Genomic DNA, 23,473 nt, shown 5'->3' with positions numbered 1-23,473 from the left:
TGGATTTTAGAAATGCTCTGGTACATATCTGCCTAATTACCTGAACCACAGCAGTGCTGAATGAACCAATATTTTTCTGTTGCCATAAATGTGTTTTCTGTACCCCACTAAAAAAAATGGCATGCATCAATTTATCCTGATTAAGGAGACAGAGCAAAACAAGCAAATTCTATTGAGTTATTTTTTCTTGCTGCATCTCTAATTCTTATTCTATACAGTTTATATTAGAATGAGGCAGCTTGTAGCTGGATGCGGAGAGAAATGCCAAAAAGAATTACAAAGGAAGGTTTGACATTCTGCATTATTGTGCGACACTGCACGGGCCAACAGTTCCCTGACAGGCTAGAAAATCATTCCTATTTGTCTGCATAGCGGGGTGCTATTAACTCCTTTGCTGCCATATTAGTGTGCCATCACTGATTCATAAAGAGACATTTCAGTTATTCAAAGGATTTCTTTTCAATGTTGTACTACCAAACTCTGTCTAACAAACAGACATGAGAGGGCAGTTAGAAAATCCTACGACTGAAAAATCATTATCTGACATGATCAAGCCCTGGCGGTTTAATTCTTCTCATCAATATTCAATCTGGCAGCATCTTCACCATTCTCTGATTAGACTGTTATAGATTGGCAGGCCAATGATCCTATATCTATGCAATTATAAGCTCCTTTGGGGTAACAATGACTAATGTGAATAGGCCATGTTCTCTATAAAAAGCTGAAGGACTTTTAGTTAAAAAAAAAAAAAAACGCTATTGCAAAAACATTAAAAAACTCACTGCAAAGCTACTGGCGTTTTTATAACTTTTTTTAATGTCCAGGGTGCAGGGTTCACCTGTACATTACGCTTAGACCGCAGGGATCAGGAGTGGGCTGCGCTCAGAACGCAGGGATCAGGAGTGGGCTGCGCTCAGAACGCAGGGATCAGGAGTGGGCTGCGCTCAGAACGCAGGGATCAGGAGTGGGCTGCGCTCAGAACGCAGGGATCAGGAGTGGGCTGCGCTCAGAACGCAGGGATCAGGAGTGGGCTGCGCTCAGAACGCAGGGATCAGGAGTGGGCTGCGCTCAGAACGCAGGGATCAGGAGTGGGCTGCGCTCAGAGGGCAGGGATCAGGAGTGGGCTGCGCTCAGAACGCAGGGCTCAGGAGTGGGCTGCGCTCCGAACGCAGGGCTCTGGAGTGGGCTGCGCTCAGAACGCAGGGCTCTGGAGTGGGCTGCGCTCAGAACGCAGGGCTCTGGAGTGGGCTGCGCTCAGAACGCAGGGCTCTGGAGTGGGCTGCGCTCAGAACGCAGGGCTCTGGAGTGCGTTGCGCTCAGAACGCAGGGCTCTGGAGTGCGTTGCGCTCAGAACGCAGGGCTCTGGAGTGCGTTGCGCTCAGAACGCAGGGCTCTGGAGTGCGTTGCGCTCAGAACGCAGGGCTCTGGAGTGCGTTGCGCTCAGAACGCAGGGCTCTGGAGTGCGTTGCGCTCAGAACGCAGGGCTCAAAGAATTTGCCTGGGGGGATCACCTGAGCAGTCAGGTAGATAGCAGGGAACGGTCCAGGCTCAGTTGATTGCTTAAAGTAATCCACGGGTCTTAAATCTTTAGGAACTTAGCGTAGGTATCCATTACAAAAGAAGTGAGTTTCTCGTAAATTGTGGTCCCTATGAGCTGCTGTCTGACCTCCACCAAGGTGAGCAAACAGCTGGAGCCAGGCTCTGGACAGTGTCTGTTGAGCTGCCAGGAAGTCGAATCCCACTAGCTTCCTTTGGGCTTTAGTCAAGGACACAATAAACTTGTGCAACAAGACTTCCCAGGGGTCACGTGCCAATGAAACGTTTAGAGCTCATCTGATCAATGAGTAGACCTGAGTGGGTCCACCAGATAATTAAAAAAAAAAAGTACTGGGTTCCCTACAACCTACAAATATACCAGCGGAAAAGGAGCTTGTCTGAATTCTCCTGGGCAAAAGTATTCAGAGAACATCTGAAAGAATCAAGCCAAATTTAGTTCCAGCAGTAATCAACCAAAGACTTGCCTTGGTCTGCTTCCCACTTCGTAACATAAGGAAGGATGCAGGGCCCCAGGTTGTTTGTTAGTAAGCTATAGAGATCAGACACTAGTCCTTTCAACAAGGGTTCCTTGCAACACCTATTTTCAAATGGGGCCAGCCACTTAGGGCTAAACATGGTGGCAGATTTGGGTGTAACACAAGATCCGGAACCTGCCAATGTTCACGTAAATAGTCAAAGGCCTTGATACCATTAAACACCAAGAACGAATACACATATTTAGTCCTCCACCAGGGGATAGCCGATGGATTCTCATTAGCTGGCAGAAATTGGGGGGTGCTCAAGAGGCCAGATAAGGGGAGACAAGGCAAGCAGAATCCCACAGACACAACAAACAAGTATAACAGGATTGGGTCTGATAAAATAGGTATATAAGGGGGCAGAGTCCACAGAGAGTTGAAAACTGGAAAAGGGGAGCAGTCCATGATTGCTACATTAATCTAGATGGGTATTTCGGAGGTAGCATTAAGCGAAATAAGAGGTAGCAATTTGAGCGGTGACGTAGTAGAATTTAAGATTAGGGACTGCTAAGCCCTCTGACAGTTGTCGACAGAAAAAGACAGATGCAGAAAACCAGGGTCTAGAGCGAAGCATCTTATGTTGCTCAATACATAGGATATGGTTTGGTACAGAGATAGGGAGGTCCCAGGAGGAGCAAAGAAGTTTAGGCAAATATGTCAATCGAAGTGCATGCATGGATCCTGCCAAACCAAGATCTGAAGGGAGGTCGACAAATTAAGGCGACCTGAAAGTTCCCTAAATAAAGAGGGCTATTTAACCCGATATAGGAAATCATATGATGGGGTAAACTTTTGCCCAAGTATGGTAAGGAGGTAAGCCACAAAAAGGTATAGTTGCCTAGTTGCCACAGACAACTGAACCGGGGGGGGGAGGCATGCGATTTAAGGCTTTGGACTTGATTACGTGAAAGCTGGGATAAGAATCCAAACTCAGAGAAGAGGGAAAAAAGGTTTGGCAATTAGGTATGGGGGGAAAGAGACGTACAGTAAAATTTTGTCAGCAAACATTTTAGTTTGTTCCCCAGCTAATTCAAGCCCAGGTGGCCGCTGGCAGGGGTTCAAGCACCAAAATAAACAGGATAGGAGATGGGGGCATGCCTGTTTCATGTCCCTGCAGATTGGAAAAGTCAGCAAATTTAGGGATCGCATACAGGCGAGCATAAAGGGCTAAAATCAAAGAGGAATGCATCACTAAAACCCCAGAGTCGGAGGGCAAAGAACAGGTAATCCCAAGAGAGCGTACTGAAGGCTTTGTGGATGTTGAGAGAAAGGCATGGCAGGATAAGAACGGTTTTGACTAGATGGATAGGCTGTACCACCCTACGGATGTGATCACCTACGCCTCAGGGGAGGGGAGAACCCAACCTGATCCTTGTGAATTAGCCAACCTAGGAAGGAATTCAGTCTGGAAGCAAAGATTTTGGCAAGGATCTTAAAGTGGAGTTCCACCCAAAAGTGAAATACTGCTCATTTCTCTCCCCCCCTCCAGTGCCACATTTGGCACCTTACATGAGAGAGGGGGGAGCAGATCATTGTCCCCACTTCCGGGAGACCGGGCCGCAGCAATTTACATCAGCAGCTCGGCTCCCTCCTTTTATGGCAGTCTCCACTTCCTGCAGAGATAGGCCAACCTCCATGAAGTCCCGGCGGCATCAAAGGTAGTCCAAGGTCATGGAAAAAAGCTTGTGCTCGTTCCTCCAAGTACGGCTTTGTGGTGCAGTAAAGACGTGAGAGATGTCAGAATTCCTATATGACCTCCAAGGGATTGATGGACAAAATATGGTGGCGCGTGTGGAGCGCTATTAAAGTTGTATTTTAATATGATTTTTACAAACAATCCTGACGTGTATTTTATAGACTCACTAAAGCTGGCCATAGATAAAACAGTTTGACGAGTTACTCATTCTTCATCAATATTGAATTGATAAATTGCAAGATATCAGCAAACAACTCCCATCTGGGCAGGCACCATTTAGCCCAATTTTGGCAGCTGACAAAAATACTAATTGGGCTTTATCTGCCAGTAATTATGAGCATCTGTTATCAGCAACAGCGCCTATCAATGGCTTTTCTACTTTGCAGTAAAATAAGAAAGCTTTTGGTAGCTAAATGTAGTACCATGTAACTTATCCAACAGGTGTCACACGATTGCAAGATATACTGTAAACCAATCAAAAGTCTTGGGTCTTAAGCCAGCCACAGATGGCTCAAATCATAAGAGGGACGAGCCAAGATTCAAACCATCTATGGGCAGGGCAGGCTGAAAAATACCAAAGTCAATCCATCAATCAACTTGGGTACAACCACCATGTTGGATCTTTGCAATTATCACCGTTCTTCTCCTGGCAGGGACGGTTCTCTACCAGGGCTGGACTGGGACAAAAATTTGGCCCTGGACTTCATCCAGACTGGCCCACTTTGACAGGTCTCTCCCACAGCGGCCGGACAACTCCCGCACCCCCCCGGCACCCGCACCCCCTCTCCCCCTTCACTAGCCACTAGCCGTTTTACTTTATTAGAGTAGAACGGCTGGTACTGGTACTCTTATAGGCAGTACCAATGGGGAAGCTAGACATTATTTCTCCCGGGGCAAAGTCAGTTTGGTGCCCCCCCTTATGGGACAAGATTAGGCAGAAGTGAGAAACTCCCAGGCCGCTGTCACTGAAGCCGGCCCACTGAGCCATTGGCCCACCGGGAAACTCCCTGTAGTCCCAATGGCCAGTCCATCCCTGTTCTCTACGCTCCCACCCCCCCCTTTCCTCCAGGAAAGAAAATTGCACCATCTATGGCCTGCCTTAGATTCAAGCAATTTAGTTGTGACTTGGCAGTATTCAAGTTATTTAATAATTGCCTATACACAAGGACACAACTAGAACTAGCAAGGATCTTTATGCAATGCAGACATTGCATATGTTTCCAATTATTTCACCATGCAGCAATCTACAGGTAGATATGAGTTGGGATTACATTGAGCCCAGAAGCGAGTTGTCAATGCCACCCGATCAACTGCAGCCAGAGAATCCCCCACCCACAGCTATAAGTACACAATGGGGAGGGGGGTGCTTGTGACTACATTGACCTAATATGGCCCCATTCCCGTGGGAATGCCCTGGCTGCAGTTGATCTGCAAAGTCAAATTTAGACCCAACTTGAGCTCATTCTTATCTACAAGGTATTAAAGTGATTGTAAATACAAACACTTACCTGCTCTGTGCAATGGCTTTGCACAGAGCAGCCCTGATCTTCCTGTTCTGGGGTCTCCTGCAGGTACTCCTTGCTCCTCTTCCCTTCTGAGTGCCCCAATAGAAAGCAGCTTGCTATCGGGGTACTTGTGCAGGTTCAATCCCGAGCTGGGCTGTTTGTGTCCATAGTATTCACCATTTTTCACTGTTGCCTGCAGACACTTATTATTGTACCGCTCTCCAGCCCTTTGCAAACAAACTGCCTCATGCTACAGCCAAATATTCCAGATTTTGACTCATCTGTTTAGAGCAGCTGATGCCATTTTTCTGCATCCCAATTCCTATGTTTTAATGCATAGGGCATGTAAATAAGGCTAAGCGACTCAACACAATGCATGGCTGACCCTCCCTCCACCTCCATATACATACATAAGTATTGAACACCTCACCATTTTTCTAGGAAAATATATTTCTAAAGGTGCTATTGACATTAAAAAAAAAAAAAAATTAAATTATACCTCTCTCCCCTATTCTCCATAACATAATGAGGCATGATTTCGGGGTGCTCAGAGACATCTGAGGACAATGTAACTGATAACCACACTAGCTGACAGCGCAGGGAGATTTCTGGCAAGGGTATTTTTGAACTTCTCAAACAGACATAACAAAGTGCTTTCAATATATGTTTAACAGACCAAAAGAGACGAAAAAAAAGAGAAGTTCATAGTGCGGGTTTATATACACTTTGAAGGACATGTTTTTGTTTGAAGTTATTAAGTTTCTAACGACACAAGGGACCCGTTTGCTCAACTGCTTGTGACTATATTTTTTCCAGTCTATCTTCCTGCTGTGATGCTCATGGAAATACTAATGGCCCAGAGACTACCCCTGTCCCTGTGGTCCCATTGTACCAGTCCGATGAATAGCAGTTGGATACATTGCCCACAACCAGACGCATGAGGCAGAAGACATACTGGGTTGTGTAGAGACAGTGCTTTTATATCTCCTGGGGGGCCATGCCGGGAATTAAAATAATTCCTGGCTTAGACTATATATGCAAATAATTAGGTTTGCCTTCACTAGCTACATGCGTGTTCCAGGTCAGTGACTCAAAGTAATAAAGTCAGAAAACTCAAATGTGACTACCAGGCAGATAGCATTTTTAGGACAGTAAAGGCTTCTACTGTATAATAAGAGGACTTTTTGTCAGCGGGAACGTGGTGGAACGCAGTTCCGGCACCTCCAGAACTGAATGTATGTAATGGCAGAGGTGCGCGGGGTGTGCTGGTGGGTCTATTGATATTGGCTGCTGGGGAAGCTATTTTTGCTAGAGAGGATCTATTTTGCGAAGAAAGAGGGCCTACTGTAGCTGGGGAGTTCTTCTGTTGCTCGTGGGGGATCTATGGTTGCTAGGATAGGTCTTATGTTGCTGGGGTGTCAGTCATTGCTGAAAGGGATGTACTGTTGAGAGAGGGGTCTTTGTTGCTGGCTGCTGGAGGATCTTTTGATGTTGGCTACTGGGGAATCTATTGTTGCTTGAGAGTATCTGATTTTGCAGGGGGGGGGGGGGGGGGGTCTACTGTTGCTGGGGATGTCTACTGTGGCTGATAGGGGGGAATTATTTTTGCTAGGGGTGGGTCAATCATTGCTGGGAGGGATCTACTATTAAGGGAGAGGTCTAATGTTGCTGGCTGCTGGAGGGTCTATTAATGCTGGCTGTTGGGAGTCCATTGTTGCTGTAGTGGATCTATTGTTGCTGGGGTGTCCATTGTTGCTTGATCTATTTTATGCCTTTCTTGTTAACAAATTTCATAAATATAGTGGAGGTTCACCCGAAAAAAAAAATTTAAGATTAGATTCATGCTCATTTTGTCTAGGGGAATCGGCTAGTTTTTTTAAAAACGAAGCAGTACTTACCGTTTTAGAGAACGATCTTCTCCGCCGCTTCCGGGTATGGTCTTCGGGTCTGGGCGTTCCTTCTTGATTGACAGGCTTCCGACGGTCGCATCTATCGCGTCACGAGTAGCCGAAAGAAGCCTAAGGTCGGTGCGGCTCTATACGGTGCCTGCGCACCGACGTTCGGCTACTTTCAGAAAATCGTGACGCGATAGATGCGACCGTCGGAAGCCTGTCAATCAAGAAGGAACGCCCAGACCCGAAGACCATACCCGGAAGCGGCGGAGAAGATCGCTCTCTAAAACGCTAAGTACGGCTTCGTTTTTAAAAAAACTACCCGATTCCCCTAGACAAAATGAGCATCAATCTAATATTACATTTTTTTTTTGGGGTGAACCTCCACTTTAACACCACAAAATGATACTTGGTTCTGTATTCTTTTAAAGGGGCAGTACTGGGAGGTAGGTAGGGGGTGGAACCAAGGGATGTTATGGAGAGGTGGGTAGGGGGCGGAGTCAAGGGGCAACCCAGACAGGAGGAGGTCCTGCACCTATTCTCTGAGAAAAAAAGACCTGATAATAATAATAATAATAATAATAATAATAATACTGTATTTGTTGGTACATGTTTCCGTTAATATAACACTGCAGCATAGTGCAGAAAATGTGGAGGACAAGCTAAAGCCTATGAGCACAAACTAGCTTTCCTTCTTCTTGCAGAGACACACCAGGCCTTCTGGTAAATGTCAGAATTGCTATAAAACTGGTTTAGGTTTGTCACTAAACAGATACACAACACTAGCTCTTCTAGTCCCAGGGAGTGGAGTCAGGCACCCTATTAATTGCAGACTTGCATTACAGCAGACAGCACTGCAAATCACAGTAAACTATGGTTAGTCCATTTATTCCCTCTGTCCGAGAAAATGTTCTTGCCTGTGACAAGTTGCACACATTAAATATTTAAAAACGAAGTAAAAGCAGTAAAATTCACACACTGATAAAAGAGCACAGCATACTAAGCACAATTGCTGCATAGTCAGGAAGTCATAGCCCACCGATTAGACAATGCACTTCAAGTGGAGCTCCACCCAAAAGGGAAAGTTCTACTTTAAGGCCTCCTCCCTGGCTCTTGTTTGTGAAATAGAGCTTTTGGGGAGGAGAGGGGGAGCAGGTCCCTGATATTGAGAGGTACCCACCCCCACTTGTGCTCCGATCGCCTAGGCCAGGGGTCCTCAAACTACGGCCCTCCAGTTGTTCAGGAACTACAATTCCCATCATGTCTGTGAATGTCAGAGTTTTACAATGCATCATGGGACTGTAGTTCAGCAACAGCTGGAGGGCCGTAGTTTGAAGATCCCTGGCCTAGGCGATTGGAAGCAGACGTTCTCCCTTCTTCCCTTTCCAAAGTCTTCTGGGACATGACAGGCCCCAGAAGACTGCGGGACCAGTCCCAGAGTACAGTGCCGGCTGTGAAACCGCAAGCTGTGACGTCATTTTGGCTTTGGCCAATTACAGCACCAGAGCTCGCAATACCCGGAAGTCACTCCGGGAGAGATGTCGCCGTCCGCAGGGGGGGAACAAGGACCGCTGCAGGGGCTTTAATCTAAGGCAAGTAATTCATAATGAGCTAGTATGCTATGCTATGCATACTTGCTCATTATGCCTTTGTCTTACAGGGATTTTTTCTTTTCTTTTTTTCTTAAAGTGGTTGTAAACTCAGATAATGTTACCCCAAATCGGCAATATGCAATTTCATCTTGCTGTTTAGCAGCTATGCGCTACATACATTATACAAATAGAACGCTCTTACTTGAAAAAAATTACTTTTTATGCTTGCCTTTGCTTGTACTCAGCCGCTGCCATTATGACTCCTGTCTTCCGCGTTTCAGTAGTATTTTATTTCCGCCCTCACTCTTCTTCTGTGTCCATAATCCCGCACGTGCGCATTCCTTCCTGAAGCCAAGCCTCGTTTTCGTTTCAGACAGGCAGGTTCTGTCCTCGGCTCTGCGCTCCAACCCCTGTGACATAGCGAGTCACATGGGGTTAGAATCAGCTTCTCAGGGAGAGAGTATCGCGGGATCTCGGGGCTGACGTCAGTCAGAGGAAATTACGCAGCCCTGGCAAGTACACAGTTTTCCGGCCAGAAGAAGAGCCGGCCGGAAAAACGGCACTAACTGCGCATGTGCCGATTACGTCATTCATTCGAAAATTACAGATTACACAGAAAGGGATAAGGTAGGAAGCGTTTTACATAGAGCAACTTGTTTATAAGGTAGGAAAGGTTGATAAGGTGGAAATAGCACAGGAAGGGTTTACAACCACTTTAAATAAGTAGGACTACATGCATTTAAGAATTAGCAGATATGAAAGCCTGACAGTCACAGATTCAGCCTCTTTATCCGAATTTTCAATAAACATGGAAAAATTATCCATTTAAAAAAATAAATAAAGGAATTACAAAAAAAAAATTCACAAGTATTTAATATCGGCTCAAAGTACTCCACTGATCCCCCTATTCGCCTCCATAAAAGTTCCTCTATGGGTAGACCTGGAGGCCCCCTGTCATCCACTGGCTCAGCAGAGATCAACAGAGCGATCCCCCGCTAAGCTAGCAGAGTCCTCTGAGCGGATCTGCCCTGTGTGAAAGGGGCCTTTCTTACCACACCTACACCTTTATCAGCTGTCACTGTTGGAGCTCTTGTGAGCCCCAATATTTGTATTCCTTTAGTGGCTGCTGTCTGTAGCTCGACTGGAATCAGGGAGAAGTTTAAAGTGATTGTAAAGTCTTGTTTTTTTTCTATAAAACCCCTTTTCGGGTCCCTCTTCTGTGCTTTTAGCCCCTGCCTCCTGTTGAGTGCCCCCACAGCAAGCAGCTTGCTATGGGGGCACCCGAGCCGAGTCACAGCTCCATGTGTCCATTCAGAAACAGGGCCACAGCTCGGCCCCGGCCCACCCCTCTTTCCTGATTGGCTAGCTAACTTTGACAGCAGCTGGAGCCAATAGAGCGGCTGCAATGTTTCAGCCAATCAGGAGGGAGAGTCACGGAAGGCAGCCACACTTGTGTACATCGCTGGGCAGAGATGGGGCTCGGGTAAGTATTAGGGGGGGCTGCTGCATACAGAAAGCTTTTTATCTTAATTCATAGCATGCATTAAAATAAAAAAAGAACTTTGACTATACAACCCCCTCTTTTGATATATGCAAATTAAACTTTTTCTTACATCAGTAACAACCAAGAGATCTCACTTTTCAAATAGCTGTTTTTGAGCACATTTTCTACCATACGCCTCTCTCCCCGAAGCCGACTTCTGTGCTCTATCTACCAACTCAACTGGAAGCCTAAAAATGCAGCTCATAAGTTTGCAAGTGGGATATGAATCTCAAAGACACCAAAACCAAGGAGGACTGTCAACAAGTTTTATCAATTTATCTTCTATCAATGTAACCTCAGCTGAATTGGCATTTAAGGTCTTCACCCATTGATATACCTGTATAGTTTCATCCAGATTGTTGCTGGAGATGTGCTGCACATTTTATGGTCCTGTCCAAGGCTAAACAGATTCTTGACCAAGTTATTTAAACTTCTACAAACCTTATTTAGCAGGCCCTTCCCAAACATTCATAGACTTGTGCTTCTCCATCGCAAACCCCCTATCCTCATCAAATCACAATTCCGACTAACTACTTATGTATTTTTAGTTGCCAAACAATTGGTAAGGCTGGGAGAAAGAAATGGACACAATCCGTGGAGGTCAGGCAATGCATAGACTTGTTTTTTATCAATGAAAACATAATAGTATACTCATGAAATGTATTTTTCACTGAATACCATAGATACATACAATACACCTATGCCTCACTTTTGCCTAAATGCTGGTTGGGAGATTTTGAACTCCATTGCCCTCAAAGTTAGGACTTTGAAGATCTTTGCAGAAAGAAAAAACACTCTAAAACTTACCATTGTAAAATAAAATCTTTATAGAAGACTGTGTGTATGTATGCACTCTTTAATGTTTCATAGTATCAGTGGCGGATGGTGCTCCAAATTTTTTTTTGGGGGGGGGTGCAAACGTAAAAAAAAAAATTGCAGCCTCACTGTGCCCATCAAATGCAGCCACTGTGGCATCAATTGTCAACACTGTGCCATGCCATCAAACACAGCCACTGTGCCATCAATTGTCACCACTGTGCCATGCCATCAAACGCAGTCACTGTGCCATCAATTGTTACCACTGTGCCATGCCATCAAACGCAGCCCCTGTGCCATCAATTATGAGCACTGTGCCATGCCATCAAATGCAGTCAATATGCCATCAATTCGCACCACTGTGCCATGCCATCAAACGCAGTCGCTGTGCCATGCCATCAAACGCAGCCGCTGTGCCATCAATTATCACCACTGTGCCATGCCATCAAATGCAGTCACTATGCCATCAATTTGCACCACTGTGCCATGCCATCAAACGCAGTCGCTGTGCCTTGCCATCACACACAGCCACTGTGCCATGCCATCAAACGCAGTCACTGTGCCATGCCATCAAACGCAGTCACTGTGCCATGCCACCAAACACAGTCGCTGTGCCATGCCACCAAACACAGTCGCTGTGCCATGCCATCAAACGCAGCCGCTGTGCCATGCCATCAAACGCAGCCGCATTGCCATGCCATCAAACACAGCCACTGTGCCATGCCATCAAACACAGCCACTGTGCCATCAATTGTCGCCACTGTGCCCCTCAATTGTCGCCACTGTGCCAATTGTCACCACTATGCCCCTCAATTGTCGCCACTGTGCCCATTGTCACTACTGTGCCCATTGATACCACTGTGCCCATTGATGCCACTGTGCATGTCACTGTGCCCTTTAATTGTTGCCACTGTGCCCATTGTCACTACTGTGCCCATTGATGCCACTGTGCCCTTTGTCGCCTCTGTGACCATTGTCGCCGCTGTGCCCTGTAAAATGCACTTACCTTAATCCTTCGACGTCCCTCAAAGTCTTTTTCCCCCGCCTTGACGCCGTGACGCTTCAGCCAATCAGGTTACCGATAACCAGAATCGGCGAACCCGATTGGCTGAGACGGCCGTCAGTCTTATCCAAGGAACGCACCCCATACGTTCCCTGGATAAAACATCCGGGAGGACGAGGGCTGTACACAGAAAGCCTATCAGAGCCGCTGGCTCTGATAGGCACTTCCGCACAGCCAACCAGCTGCCGTTATTCAGGTGGTCGGCGCTCAATGTCCGGCCACCTTGAATAGACCAGCGACAGCTGGCAATAATAACATACATTCATGCAATGCATGAATGTATGTTATTTTCAGTGACAGTGCGGAGCCAGAGGGGGCGCTCCAGCGCCCTCTATGGACGGGCCGCCGCTGCATAGTATGGCAAGATCTTCTTTCCTCCCATGTCACTCTGGGAACCATAGCTCCAATACACCAGGGCTGTCTTAATGAGAGGGCACACCTGAGCACTGCCCAGGGGCCCCAGCTGCATGGGGGCCCCTGCACTTTCCCCAAAGCAGCTGGTCCTTGAGCCTGGGCTGCCCCAAAATATGGGCAGCCTGGGCTGCCCCTCTACACCCCAGATATCCCCCCAGCACTCTGACCCCTCTACATCCCAGATATCCCCCCAGCACTCTGACCCCTCTACACCCTAGATATCCCCTACCTCCTAGATTTCTGTTTACCTGCACCGTCTCCATTGTAGGGGCCCCAGAGCATTACTTTGCCCAGGGGCCCATGATGCTATTAAGATGGCCCTGCAATACACCTATGCCTCACTTTTGCCTAAATGCTGGTGGGGAGATTATGGAGAACTCCATTGTCTTCTCACTCTACATCTAACATTAGAACTTCATTGAGGATCTTTGCAGAAAGAAAAACCGCTCCAAAACTTACCATTGTAAAATAAAGGCTCCGTAGAAGATGGTCGTATTCCAGGCCCCCACCTCTAGGGTGTATGCGCTCTTTAATGTTTCATAGTACGGCATGAAGCAGGCTAATCGCGCCTTTAGGAATGATGTCCATTTCCTCTGTAAGATCTTCTTTCCTCCCATGTCACTCTGAGAACATAAAGAAAAGATTATGTGGCTAAACAAAAGTAAGCAGGTATTAGGGAGAAAGTGGGAGAGTTTGTGATGACTACTGGTAAAACTCAAATTACACTATTGGATGAGGCACAGTGGTCGGAGTATGCTTATTACAAAACCTGGAAAAATGTAAAGGCGCATGACAAGGCAAATAAATACATAAATAATTGTACATCTCTAGGATACATGCACATTTCTCAGTTATATCCATTTAAACATGCTGCAACAGAAAGTAACTGTTCTTGTGCCAAGTGCGGTATATATAGTATGCTCCTACTTTCCTCTTCGACATCACAAGATAGCTTTGAATTCCTAAGCAGCCCTGCCTACCCAATTTCTGATGGATTACAGAGGACACCAACTTTTCCTTATCTGCCCCCCACCAACAAGACTTATGGCAAAATCAACAGATATTTTTCCACTTATTAAACACTTAGAGTAGTGAATTGAACCACTTCAATATAAAGGCACTTTCACCCCCTTCCGGCCCGGGACAATTTTCAGCATTGTCGCATTTTGAATAACAATTGCACGGTCATCAGTGGTGTATTAAGGTTTTGTGCTGCCCTAGGCCTGACTAAACTCATGCACCCCCTAATTTAAATACGACCCACCCATTTTTGTCAAGGCCATACCCCTTGCTTTTTAAGACCCACCCTGAAATTTTCAAGTGGGGAAACTAGTTCTGAGGGCCTGGGGGGGGGGGGGGGGCAATGAATATCCCTAATTTGCAAAGATTTCCTCTCACTTCCTGTTTGGCTATGATTGGACACAGCTGATCACATGGTAAAGAGCTTATATCAAAGACTTTACCTACATCGGAGATGCGCGTTGTTAGACTGACACACCACCAACGATGAGCTCCAGCGTGTTTGCATCGTACACGTGCAGAGCCCGCCAGGAAGTCTGCACGGCGCTAATCACATCCAGGGAGACATTGTCCCGATGCTCGGCTGCAGAGATCGCAAAATGTCTCCCTGGCTGTGATTAGTTCAGTGCCGTGCCGACTTCCTGGCGGGCTCTGCACGTGTACGATGCGAACACGCTGGAGCTCATCCCTACACACTACACCATCAATTGGCACGCGCTAGCTAGGATAATACAACCACTTTCCGTCCGTCATTTTGCTATATGGCAGGGCGGGAAGTGGTTAATAGATCGTAAGGGAGCAAGTAAGAGAAGTTTAGAGTTTACATACATTTTACTGAAAAGAAAGGACTAAAATCCCACATTGTTCTAAAAGGTGCCTGACATAGATTGTGTGTCCTCTCCAGAACAGCCTTTCTCAATTAGGATTCTGGGGAAACAGTCGGTGCCTCCTGAGGTTGCTGGCAGTTCCTTAAAGGGTTAGTTCACCTTTACCAAAAAACCGCCTATGCAGCTGAGTGCCTTCAGATAAAAACATAGGGCCAGATCCACAAAGAAGTTACGCTGGCGTATCTATTGATACGCCGTGTAACTTCTAGGTTGCTCCGGCGTATCTTTATTTGGTATCCACAAAACAAGATACGCCTGAAGCTGGGCTGGAGCCGACTGGCGTACGTCTTAGTACGCCGTCGGATCTAAGGTGCATATTTACGCTGGCCGCTAGGTGGCGCTTCCGTCGATTTCCGCGTCGAGTATGCAAATTAGTTATATATGCAAATCCACAAACGTATGTCCGGCCGGCGCATTTTTTTACGTCGTTTCCGTAAGGCTTTTTTCGTCGTAACGTTACCCCTGCTATACAGAAAAACACCAGCAAAGTCCGCGCTCGTGGATATCCACAATGTTAAATAACCCAAATAATGTTGAGAGAAAAATATAATACATTTTTGGGAAAACAATCCTTTACCCCTGCTATATGAGGCGCAGCCAATGTTAAGTGTGGACGTAGGGCCAGCGTCAAATTTTCCGTTGTGTACGTCGTTTGCGTAAAACGTTCACGAATAGGGCTTTGCGTAGAATGACGTTCACGTCAAAAGCATTGGCTTGTTGCGGGTTAATTTGGAGCATGCGCACTGGGATACCCCCACGGACGGCGCATGCGCCGTTCAGAAAAAACTTAATTTACGTTGGGTCAAGACGTATTAGCATAAAACACGCCCCCATCTCATCCATTTGAATTGCGTGCCCTTACGCCGACACAGTTACACTACGCCGCCGTAACTTACGGCGGAAATTCTTTGTGGATACGAGAAATACGCTGTAAGTTACGGCGGCGTAGTGTATCTGAGATACACTACGCCGGACGTAAAGAAGTGCAGAGGTACGTGGATCTGGCCCTCAGTGTGTAGTTTTAACCAAAGGTAAAGTGGTTCTAAAGCCTAAACATTTTTTATCTTCATGCATTCCTTACATGAAGGTAAAAAATATTGAGGCATCATTATTCACCTGAGCCCTTTATTCGGTCCAGCGCTGTGCACGTCTGCAACACTTTTATCCCCTCACTTTTGGGTTTTACTGGGGCTTTGGGAGCTGCTGCTGTCAATGAAGTACAGGGCAGAGTCCTGCTGTCTGTGTCAATGGACACAGCAGCAGGGCTAGGGAGCAAGCACGCAAGCAAGCACAGGGGACCCAAGAAGAGGAGGTTCGGGGGCTGCTCTGTGTAACTCCATTGCATAGAGCAGGTATGTATAGAGAAATCTGCTATTTATAAAAAAAAATACCTTTACAGTCACGTGTGAACTAACCCTTTACGCAGTGAGCAATGGTCAATTGATCTTCCACCTACACTGACCACATATGCAAGGGGAACATTTTGCTATAACCACCAATGTAAAGAGTCACTTCTACACTGAGCACTTATAAGGTAATACCATTATTTTTAATCAAAACCTGAAAATTATTTCAAGGGTTCCTTGGAGGTAAAAGGCTGAGAAGGCAGGTCTAGAGGCCATGATTAGATACTTTGCTGCTGTCCAAACTGGTTGCAACAACAACAACCGTGGGCTACTTAAAGCTGCCCATACATGCCGGTGTAGGACCATTTTATTTTATTTTTTTACCAGAAACTATGTTATGATTATTTATATTATTTTTTGTTTCTTTAATTAGTTGTGATGTGTCAATATATAAATTTGTCAGCAGCGCCACACTATTTTGATTGTTTTTTTTAGCCGATTCGGTGTGGGAACATGCTTAAATTTGACCTGCATCTGCATTATTGTATTCAGTTTTTTGTGGCAATGCATTAGTATTGTTTGGTTTTCATTTGTTTCTCTTAAAGCCTAACCTGTCAAATCTCCTAATGCAATTATTGGTGTGATATGAACAGTGCAACTCTCACATAAGTGCACTTTGTAACCATATTGTATATCCAGTACAGCCATGTTTAAAATACCCAAACTTACTTGTCCTAGATGCAGTCAGTGAAGCAACAGGTAAGAAAATCTATCCTAGCGGCTACATAGCTCATTGCCATGGGAGGTGCATGCAAATCTATCTATAGTACAGGTTCTTCAAGGAAATATATCAGGAAAAAAACATGTCACCCAGCCATCCCAATATCTCAGAAAACAGATATCACCTTTGTTCTCAGGATCTTCTAAAGCCTCATAAACACGAACGGATTTTCCGATGGGAATTGTGTGATGGCAGGGTGGCGCTAAAGAGTTGAAAAACCACATAGTTTTGTGCTTGTTGGACGACGGTTCTTTGCCGTTTATATGCAATACAAGTTCCTGGCCAATGCCCTTCGGACAAAAGTCCTACGCTTTGTCCGCGGAAAATCCGATAGTGTGTACGAGGCTTTTCGAGAGCTCCACCAAAAAACAAAGTGTCACAGATCCAACCAGTGCTGATTTCATGTCTATGGGCACCCATTTAAGCAGGATTCAGACAGATTTTGTGCCATATAGGACTAGCTTAATTAATATCACCGCTAAAAAAAATACAAAAATAGCCTAACTCATATAGCCAAGATTTTACGTCACAACACAGTTTCTTTATCCGATTAACTAACTGCAGTTTAATCTAAAATTCTTTTTCAGTTAAAAGTCTTTTTCAGTGACTCACAACTTCCTGCATTTCTAACATGGCAAACAGGACTCTAATCTTGGAATGGTATCTACAAAAGATAGCACATTGTGAAATGTTTTTTTATCACTTGTGTACATGTGAAATTGGACATAGAGCAAATTGTTTTTTCTCTGCGGTTTGTCTATTTTCAGCCATCTCACCAAGAGTATTCATTGACCCTGATATCGCAAATTCTCAAGAGGTGTAATGATTAGCAGAACATTTTTTTTTTTAGGTATTTGTTAAGCTGAAATGGCAAATCCTAAACTCTAAGAGAATAAAATGGCGGTCATTGCAATATTTTATGCCACACGGTCTTTCAAAAGCAATTAAAAAAAAAAGATAAAATACAATATCATGAAGTAATAAAAAACATTTATTTTTATATATAAATGTGAAAAATTATGTTGCCCTGAGTAATTCGATATTTAACATGTCATGCTTTAAAATTGCGTGCGCCTGTGAAATGGAGAAAAAGTATGGTAGTTAAAATCTCCATAGGCGACGCTTTAAAAAGAGGAACATAGGTTTGCTAAGTTATTAATACTAAAATTATGAGGGTAGTAGTTTTAATATCAAGAACACAGGGACATGACCTTATATTAGCAGGAGGAAAGTTCAAAGCTAATCTTAGAAAATATTATTTTTACCAAAGAGTAGTTGATGCTTGTAACAGTCGGTCAACTGTTAGTGGATTTAAACATGCTTGGGACAAACACAGACCTATACTTAGACAAAAAACATAAAAGAATAGAGAGTATATTTATATACAGATCAAAAAAAGAAATGGGACAGACTTGATGGACCACTTGGTCTTTTTTACTGCCATCACTCTTCTATGAAGCTGTACCATTGTACCATCTTTTCTTTGCCCCTCTCACTTTAAGGGGGACTTAACCGTATTTACTCGAGAATAAGCCTCACTGTGTCCATGTGCATGCCTCACTGTGCCCATGACTAGACTTACGTTTAACATGGGAGTATATAGAAGGGGTGCCCGGCTTTGAAAAATTGGTGCTCCCCGGCCGTAGGTCCCCCAGACAAACTTATAGAGGAGAACTGGGGCTATATGTGTGCCAAGTTTGGGGTCAATGGGAACCTACGGCCAGCCGGTACCGGGTCCCCAATTTACTGGAGAAATTACCGTTTAACATGGGAGTCTATGGAAGGGGTGCCCAACTTTGAAAAATCGGTGCTCCCCCGGACAACAAACTTTTCACACTTATAGAGGAAGAGTGGGGCTATATGTGGGCCAAGTTTGGGGTCATGGGGACCTACGGCCGGCTAGTACCAGGTCCCCAAAGTCCGAGAGATTAGGCGCAAAAAGGTGACTCGAGTATAAGCCGAAGGGGGAATTTTCAGCACAAAAGAATGTGCTGAAAAACTCGGCTTATACTCGAGTATATACGGTACTTTCTTTAAACTAAAGCTGTTGATACATTATACAATTTTCATATTCAATTTCCTTTAGATTTACATTCAGCTATGTAGTATAAGGGCCTGCCTGATTGTATACAAATTGAAACGGTTTAGGTTTAAACCTCATATTATATGGTTCTGGGAAGTCTAAAGGAAAAATGTACAAGAAAATTGTATAATGTATGGCCCGCCTTACACTCACTAGGCAGTGGAATGGCAATTGATGGAGCTTGCATAAGAACCACGGAGAAGTCAAGCCTACATAACTAAGGGAAACTAAATCACAGGCATAAAAAAGGGGTTTTTACTTTTCAAAAAAGGCAACAGCAGACATCTTGCCATAGCTGTTCTTGAGCATGGCATTTACTTAAAAAAATAAATAAAAGAGAAATAAATACTGGGTTTGACATTTACATGATGAACTCACAAGAAGGCCAGTGGGACTGAACTGCTGGAAGAAAACTGTGAGAAGCAGAAAAGTGAATTCCAGCTGTTAGTTCACTAGTACATGTTAGGAAATAAAGATAATTTATAAACATGTCATGTAACACTGAGAAAATTTGGGACCGATACCAAGTATGTTTGTTGTCTCCTTGGAAAAATATCAGCTTTCCCAATTTATGTGTTATTACAGACAGCCAGTCAAGATAGCAATTATAACACCAGCATATATTTGATATATACAGAGTAGAAAGTAAATGCTGGGAAGCAATGGACAGCAGAATTCAATTTTGGATACCTAAAGGGGAAGACTTACTAAAACTGGTGCACGTTTCCAAAACCAGTCTTTTTCAACCAGGGTGCCCAGGCATCCCTGGGCTTGATTCAGGGGTGCCTTGGCAAAAATACCTAGAAATTGCAGAAAAACTCCCTACAAGTTACACAAAGCCACATATTTTCATTGTGCACCCAACGCTGTATCCTGGCCCAGGCCTAGGGCAGCACTTTGCAGGGGGCAGCATGGAAAGAGTCCCCGCCGGCTTGTGCTACACTTGTGTAGCGCCAGTCTTATGGGGCGGACTGGACTGAGAGGCAAATTAGTCTAGCGCCCCCATAAAGCGGCCGCACTGCTTCCGGTATGCGCACGGCCGGCATTCCGCAACTGTTGGGGGGTGGGGGGGCGCCGCTTCCAATTTTGACTATCCTATAATCCTGGACCACAAACCTTCCTCACTGCTATATGTTTTTCGGCTGCACCATTGGCATGGTTATATCTTCTTAGTCATCTCCATAAAATTATCAGAAATTTGTGCTTAAAGTAGAACTATAGGCAACACTATTTTTTTTCTTTCATTTTGGATAGAGTAAGGGAGGGTTATAGCCCCTGTCAGTTTATTTTTACCATCCCTGTCCCATTGCAGAGATTTCCCTTCACTTCCTGCCCCATAGCCAAACAGGAAGCGAGAGGAAATCTATGCAAATGAATGGAATCCATTGCCACCCCCCCCCCAGGCCCTCAGAACCAGTGTCCCCACCTAAAAAATTCAGGGCGGGTCTTAAACAGGAAGGGGTATGGCCTTGACAAGAAGGAGTGGATCATATTTAAAGTAGGGGTGCAGGAGTTTAGTCAGGCCTAGGACAGCACAAAACCTAAATACACTACTGTGTGCACCGACACCTTTACAACCTTCTAGCCAATGTAATTGGTTGAGAAGGAAGGTATCTGGTACCTGCCGCTCCCCCTCTCCTTCAGCACCAGGGTCGCATTAGCCGATTAAGGAAGAGAAACTGAGGGTGAAGAGAAACACTGGAATACTAATTAGTACCAGTGTGCAAAGATGTTATTTGCTTTGGAAGAATAAATAACTGCTAATGTTGGGTGTCCTACACATGTGGATGTTGCTACATTATGCAAGACTATTAGTTTAGTTTTTAAAATTTTAGAACGGGGTGCCTCAAAATTTGTGTAAAATTTTAAAGGGTGCCTTGATGGAAAAAAAATTGAGAAACACTGGGCTAAACGAAAAAAAAGGAACCATGTATGGACAGCTTAAAGCGAAGTTCCACCCAAAAATCAAACTTCCGGTTCCTCCTCATAGGATGCATTAAGGTGAAAAAACATGAAGCTTTACAACCCCTTTAACCCACCAATCACAAGGCAAACCACACAGGTGTTGAGGGTTAAGCATGCAAAGTATAAACTGTTTATTAAGTACAAAACATACACCTTTAAACACAGTTAGGAACACTCCCCTTAGCCTCATCATAGAGGGGGTAGGGGACAAGAAGAACCAACGGAAACTCAACACTTGTACATTCAAACAGAAACTACAGTTGAAACAAAGGGATTATAATACATTCCAAGACCTAACATATTTAAACACAATAACAAGAGAAGAAGGATGGGGGAGAACCGATGCAACTTATATAGGAGACCAGGGATGGACTGGCCATTGGGACTACAGGGAGTTTCCCTGTGGGCCGATGGCTCAGTGGGCCGGCTTCAGTGACAGCAGACCGCTGCCCTCCTCCGCTCCTCTGTCTCTCCCTTCCCGCAGCGCTCACCTCCTCTTCCTCCCCGCAGCGCTCACCTGGGGGGAACAGAGAAGCAGGAAGAGGACCAGAGGAGCAGGGGGGATAACAGAGGAGCATGGGGAAGGGGACAGCTGACTCAACAGCTATGGCCTGGGAGTTTCTCACTTCTGCCTAATCTTGTCCCATAAGGGGGGGGGGGGGGGTCACCGAACCGATTATTTTCCCTGGGTGAAATAATGTCTAGCTTCCCCACTGGTACTGCCTATAAAAGTACCAGTACCAGCCGCTCTACTCTAATAAAGTAGAATGGCTAGTGAAGGGGGAGAGGGGGCTTGGGTGGCCGGGGAAGGGGAGTGCAGGAGTTGTCCGTCCGCCATGGGAGAAACCTGTCAAAGTGGGCCAGTCTGGATGAAGTCCAGGGCCAAATTTTTGTCCCAGTCCAGCCCTGTAGGAGACACCATTACATTATCCCAATATCATTTTGTCTCCAAGTCTCTCGTTCTCTGCCGGGCCATAGTCTGTTGGTAGGAGGCCAGACCACAGCCCTCTCCAAAACACACAGTGACAGTGGGTTCTGTCACATTTATCACTTAAATCATCCCGACACCATGCTTGAGATGGTGTTAGGATGATCAATTCACATTATTATATATTACAATGCAGTAATAGAAATAAAATAGTTCAACGTACCATAATGCACAATCAGTGGGAACCCCGAGCTTGTCGCATGCCACCAGATAGGTGTGCCACCGTTGCCTGCCACCAGATGCTGCTTGTCACTTGCCACCCTTGCCTGCCAACAGATGCGGCTTGTCACTTGCCACCGATAGCCTGCGACCAGATGCAGTGTGCCCCTTACACTCATAGCCTGCCACCAAATGCAGTGTGCCACTTTCCACCCATAGCCTGCTACCAGATGTAGTGTGCAACTTGCCACCCATAGCCTGCCTCCGGGTGCAGTGTCATTTGCCACCAGCAGCCTACCACTAGTCCGACACACCAGAACTCCAGGAAGGTGAACGCCCCTCCTGCCACTGGCTGTTGATGTGACTCCTCCCATGCCGAGGCCTGCCCAAATGTAAAGGACTACAAGTCCCAGCATGAACCGCTGAGATCTAATGGTGTTACCCCATAGATTTCCCAGAACACATCGGGCGGGCGGGAAGTGACGTACTACCCACAGAGTCCCCGCAGAGAGGACTCACAGAAGTGGGTGCAAATACCTGTTTTGACAGGTATCTGCAACCCCCCTCCCCCTGAAAGATGTCAAATGTGACACCAGAGGGGGGAGGGTTCCAATGAGCGGAAACTCAGTGGGCACGATCCCGCGATGGTTTCCCCCAGTTTGAGGCAGCTCTTCATTGGAGATTGATAGCAGCGCAGCCATTGGCTCCTGCTGCTGTCAATCAAATCAATGATGCAGCAAGCCCGGAGGGGCGAGCCGAGTGATACAGTTGGTGGCCATGGCCGAGACAGCCACCGAGGGACACCTTTACAACCCCTTTACTTGGTATAAAATGCATTTTTACATTTCTTCAATTATTTCCTGGTTTCCATGCCTAGGCAAATTTTGTCATACATCCCAAAAGTCTTTAAGAGGAGCTTTCTAGTTAAGGGCAGACGGTTTCCAGATTCCAGGAAGTAAATCAATCTGCCCTTACTCAAGATGGCAGCAGCCAGAATTGCTAGAGGGGTGTTTTTCAAAGTGAGTTGGATGAGACATGGATGAATGGGGAAGTTTGCTTTGAATAATAAAAATGAATGAAATAGCGTGTTTGGTTTGTGCTGCTCCGATGCAGTGTAGTTTTGCTTTAAAACAGAACTGTAGGCATTTAACAAAAGACAGAGTGCAAAGGTAGGTGTTTTTTATTGTAGAAGAGACACGCTGAATGTCTCTTCTGCGATAATAGCCTGTCTGCTCACAGTCCTGTGTAAAAAGCATTCAGTTCTGCTTTAGGTCCAAAAGTAGAATTTAATGAAGGTAGCTGAAGAGACCAAGCACATATTAAAAACAGAAATCTGACCAAAAGAGCTAATTTGTGCCAAGGACACCAACAGCGATGTATACTGTTGGTGGGGAAAGATCCCTGTGCTCCCCTCCGGCAAAGTACAACAGCGCTGTGGGAGGGGTTCCCATTAACACTGACTATGTTGAGGAGGAACCCGTGGTTGAAAGAAAGAAAATTGCATAATTGTATGGCCAGCCTTACATGGGTTTCTGTACATACACAATATATACTATTAGTCATACTTTCTAAGAAAGGGTTGTGTGACCACTGTGTTCTCTTGCACAATGAAAAGCTGTACATCTTTCTGAAAAGGAGACTCCATTAC

At 45.4% G+C, this 23,473-nt stretch overlaps 1 protein-coding gene across 2 annotated transcripts in view; it reads right to left on the bottom strand.

The window, feature by feature from the left end:
- Window positions 1-23,473, bottom strand: part of SEMA4G (semaphorin 4G) — a 273,488-nt gene that overhangs the window by 25,818 nt on the left and 224,197 nt on the right. For both annotated transcript variants that reach the window (XM_040361900.1, XM_040361901.1), the window contains exon 9: window positions 13,056-13,219. In XM_040361900.1, coding sequence (XP_040217834.1) covers window positions 13,056-13,219 — 164 coding nt within the window. The remainder of the gene's footprint in view (window positions 1-13,055; window positions 13,220-23,473) is intronic.

The sequence above is a fragment of the Rana temporaria genome, chromosome 8 (genome assembly GCF_905171775.1).
Source record: "Rana temporaria chromosome 8, aRanTem1.1, whole genome shotgun sequence".
In the NCBI taxonomy this organism is placed as follows: domain Eukaryota; kingdom Metazoa; phylum Chordata; class Amphibia; order Anura; family Ranidae; genus Rana; species Rana temporaria.
Note: the sequence above shows the minus strand (reverse complement) of the source record. Positions and strands in the feature narration are given on the sequence as shown.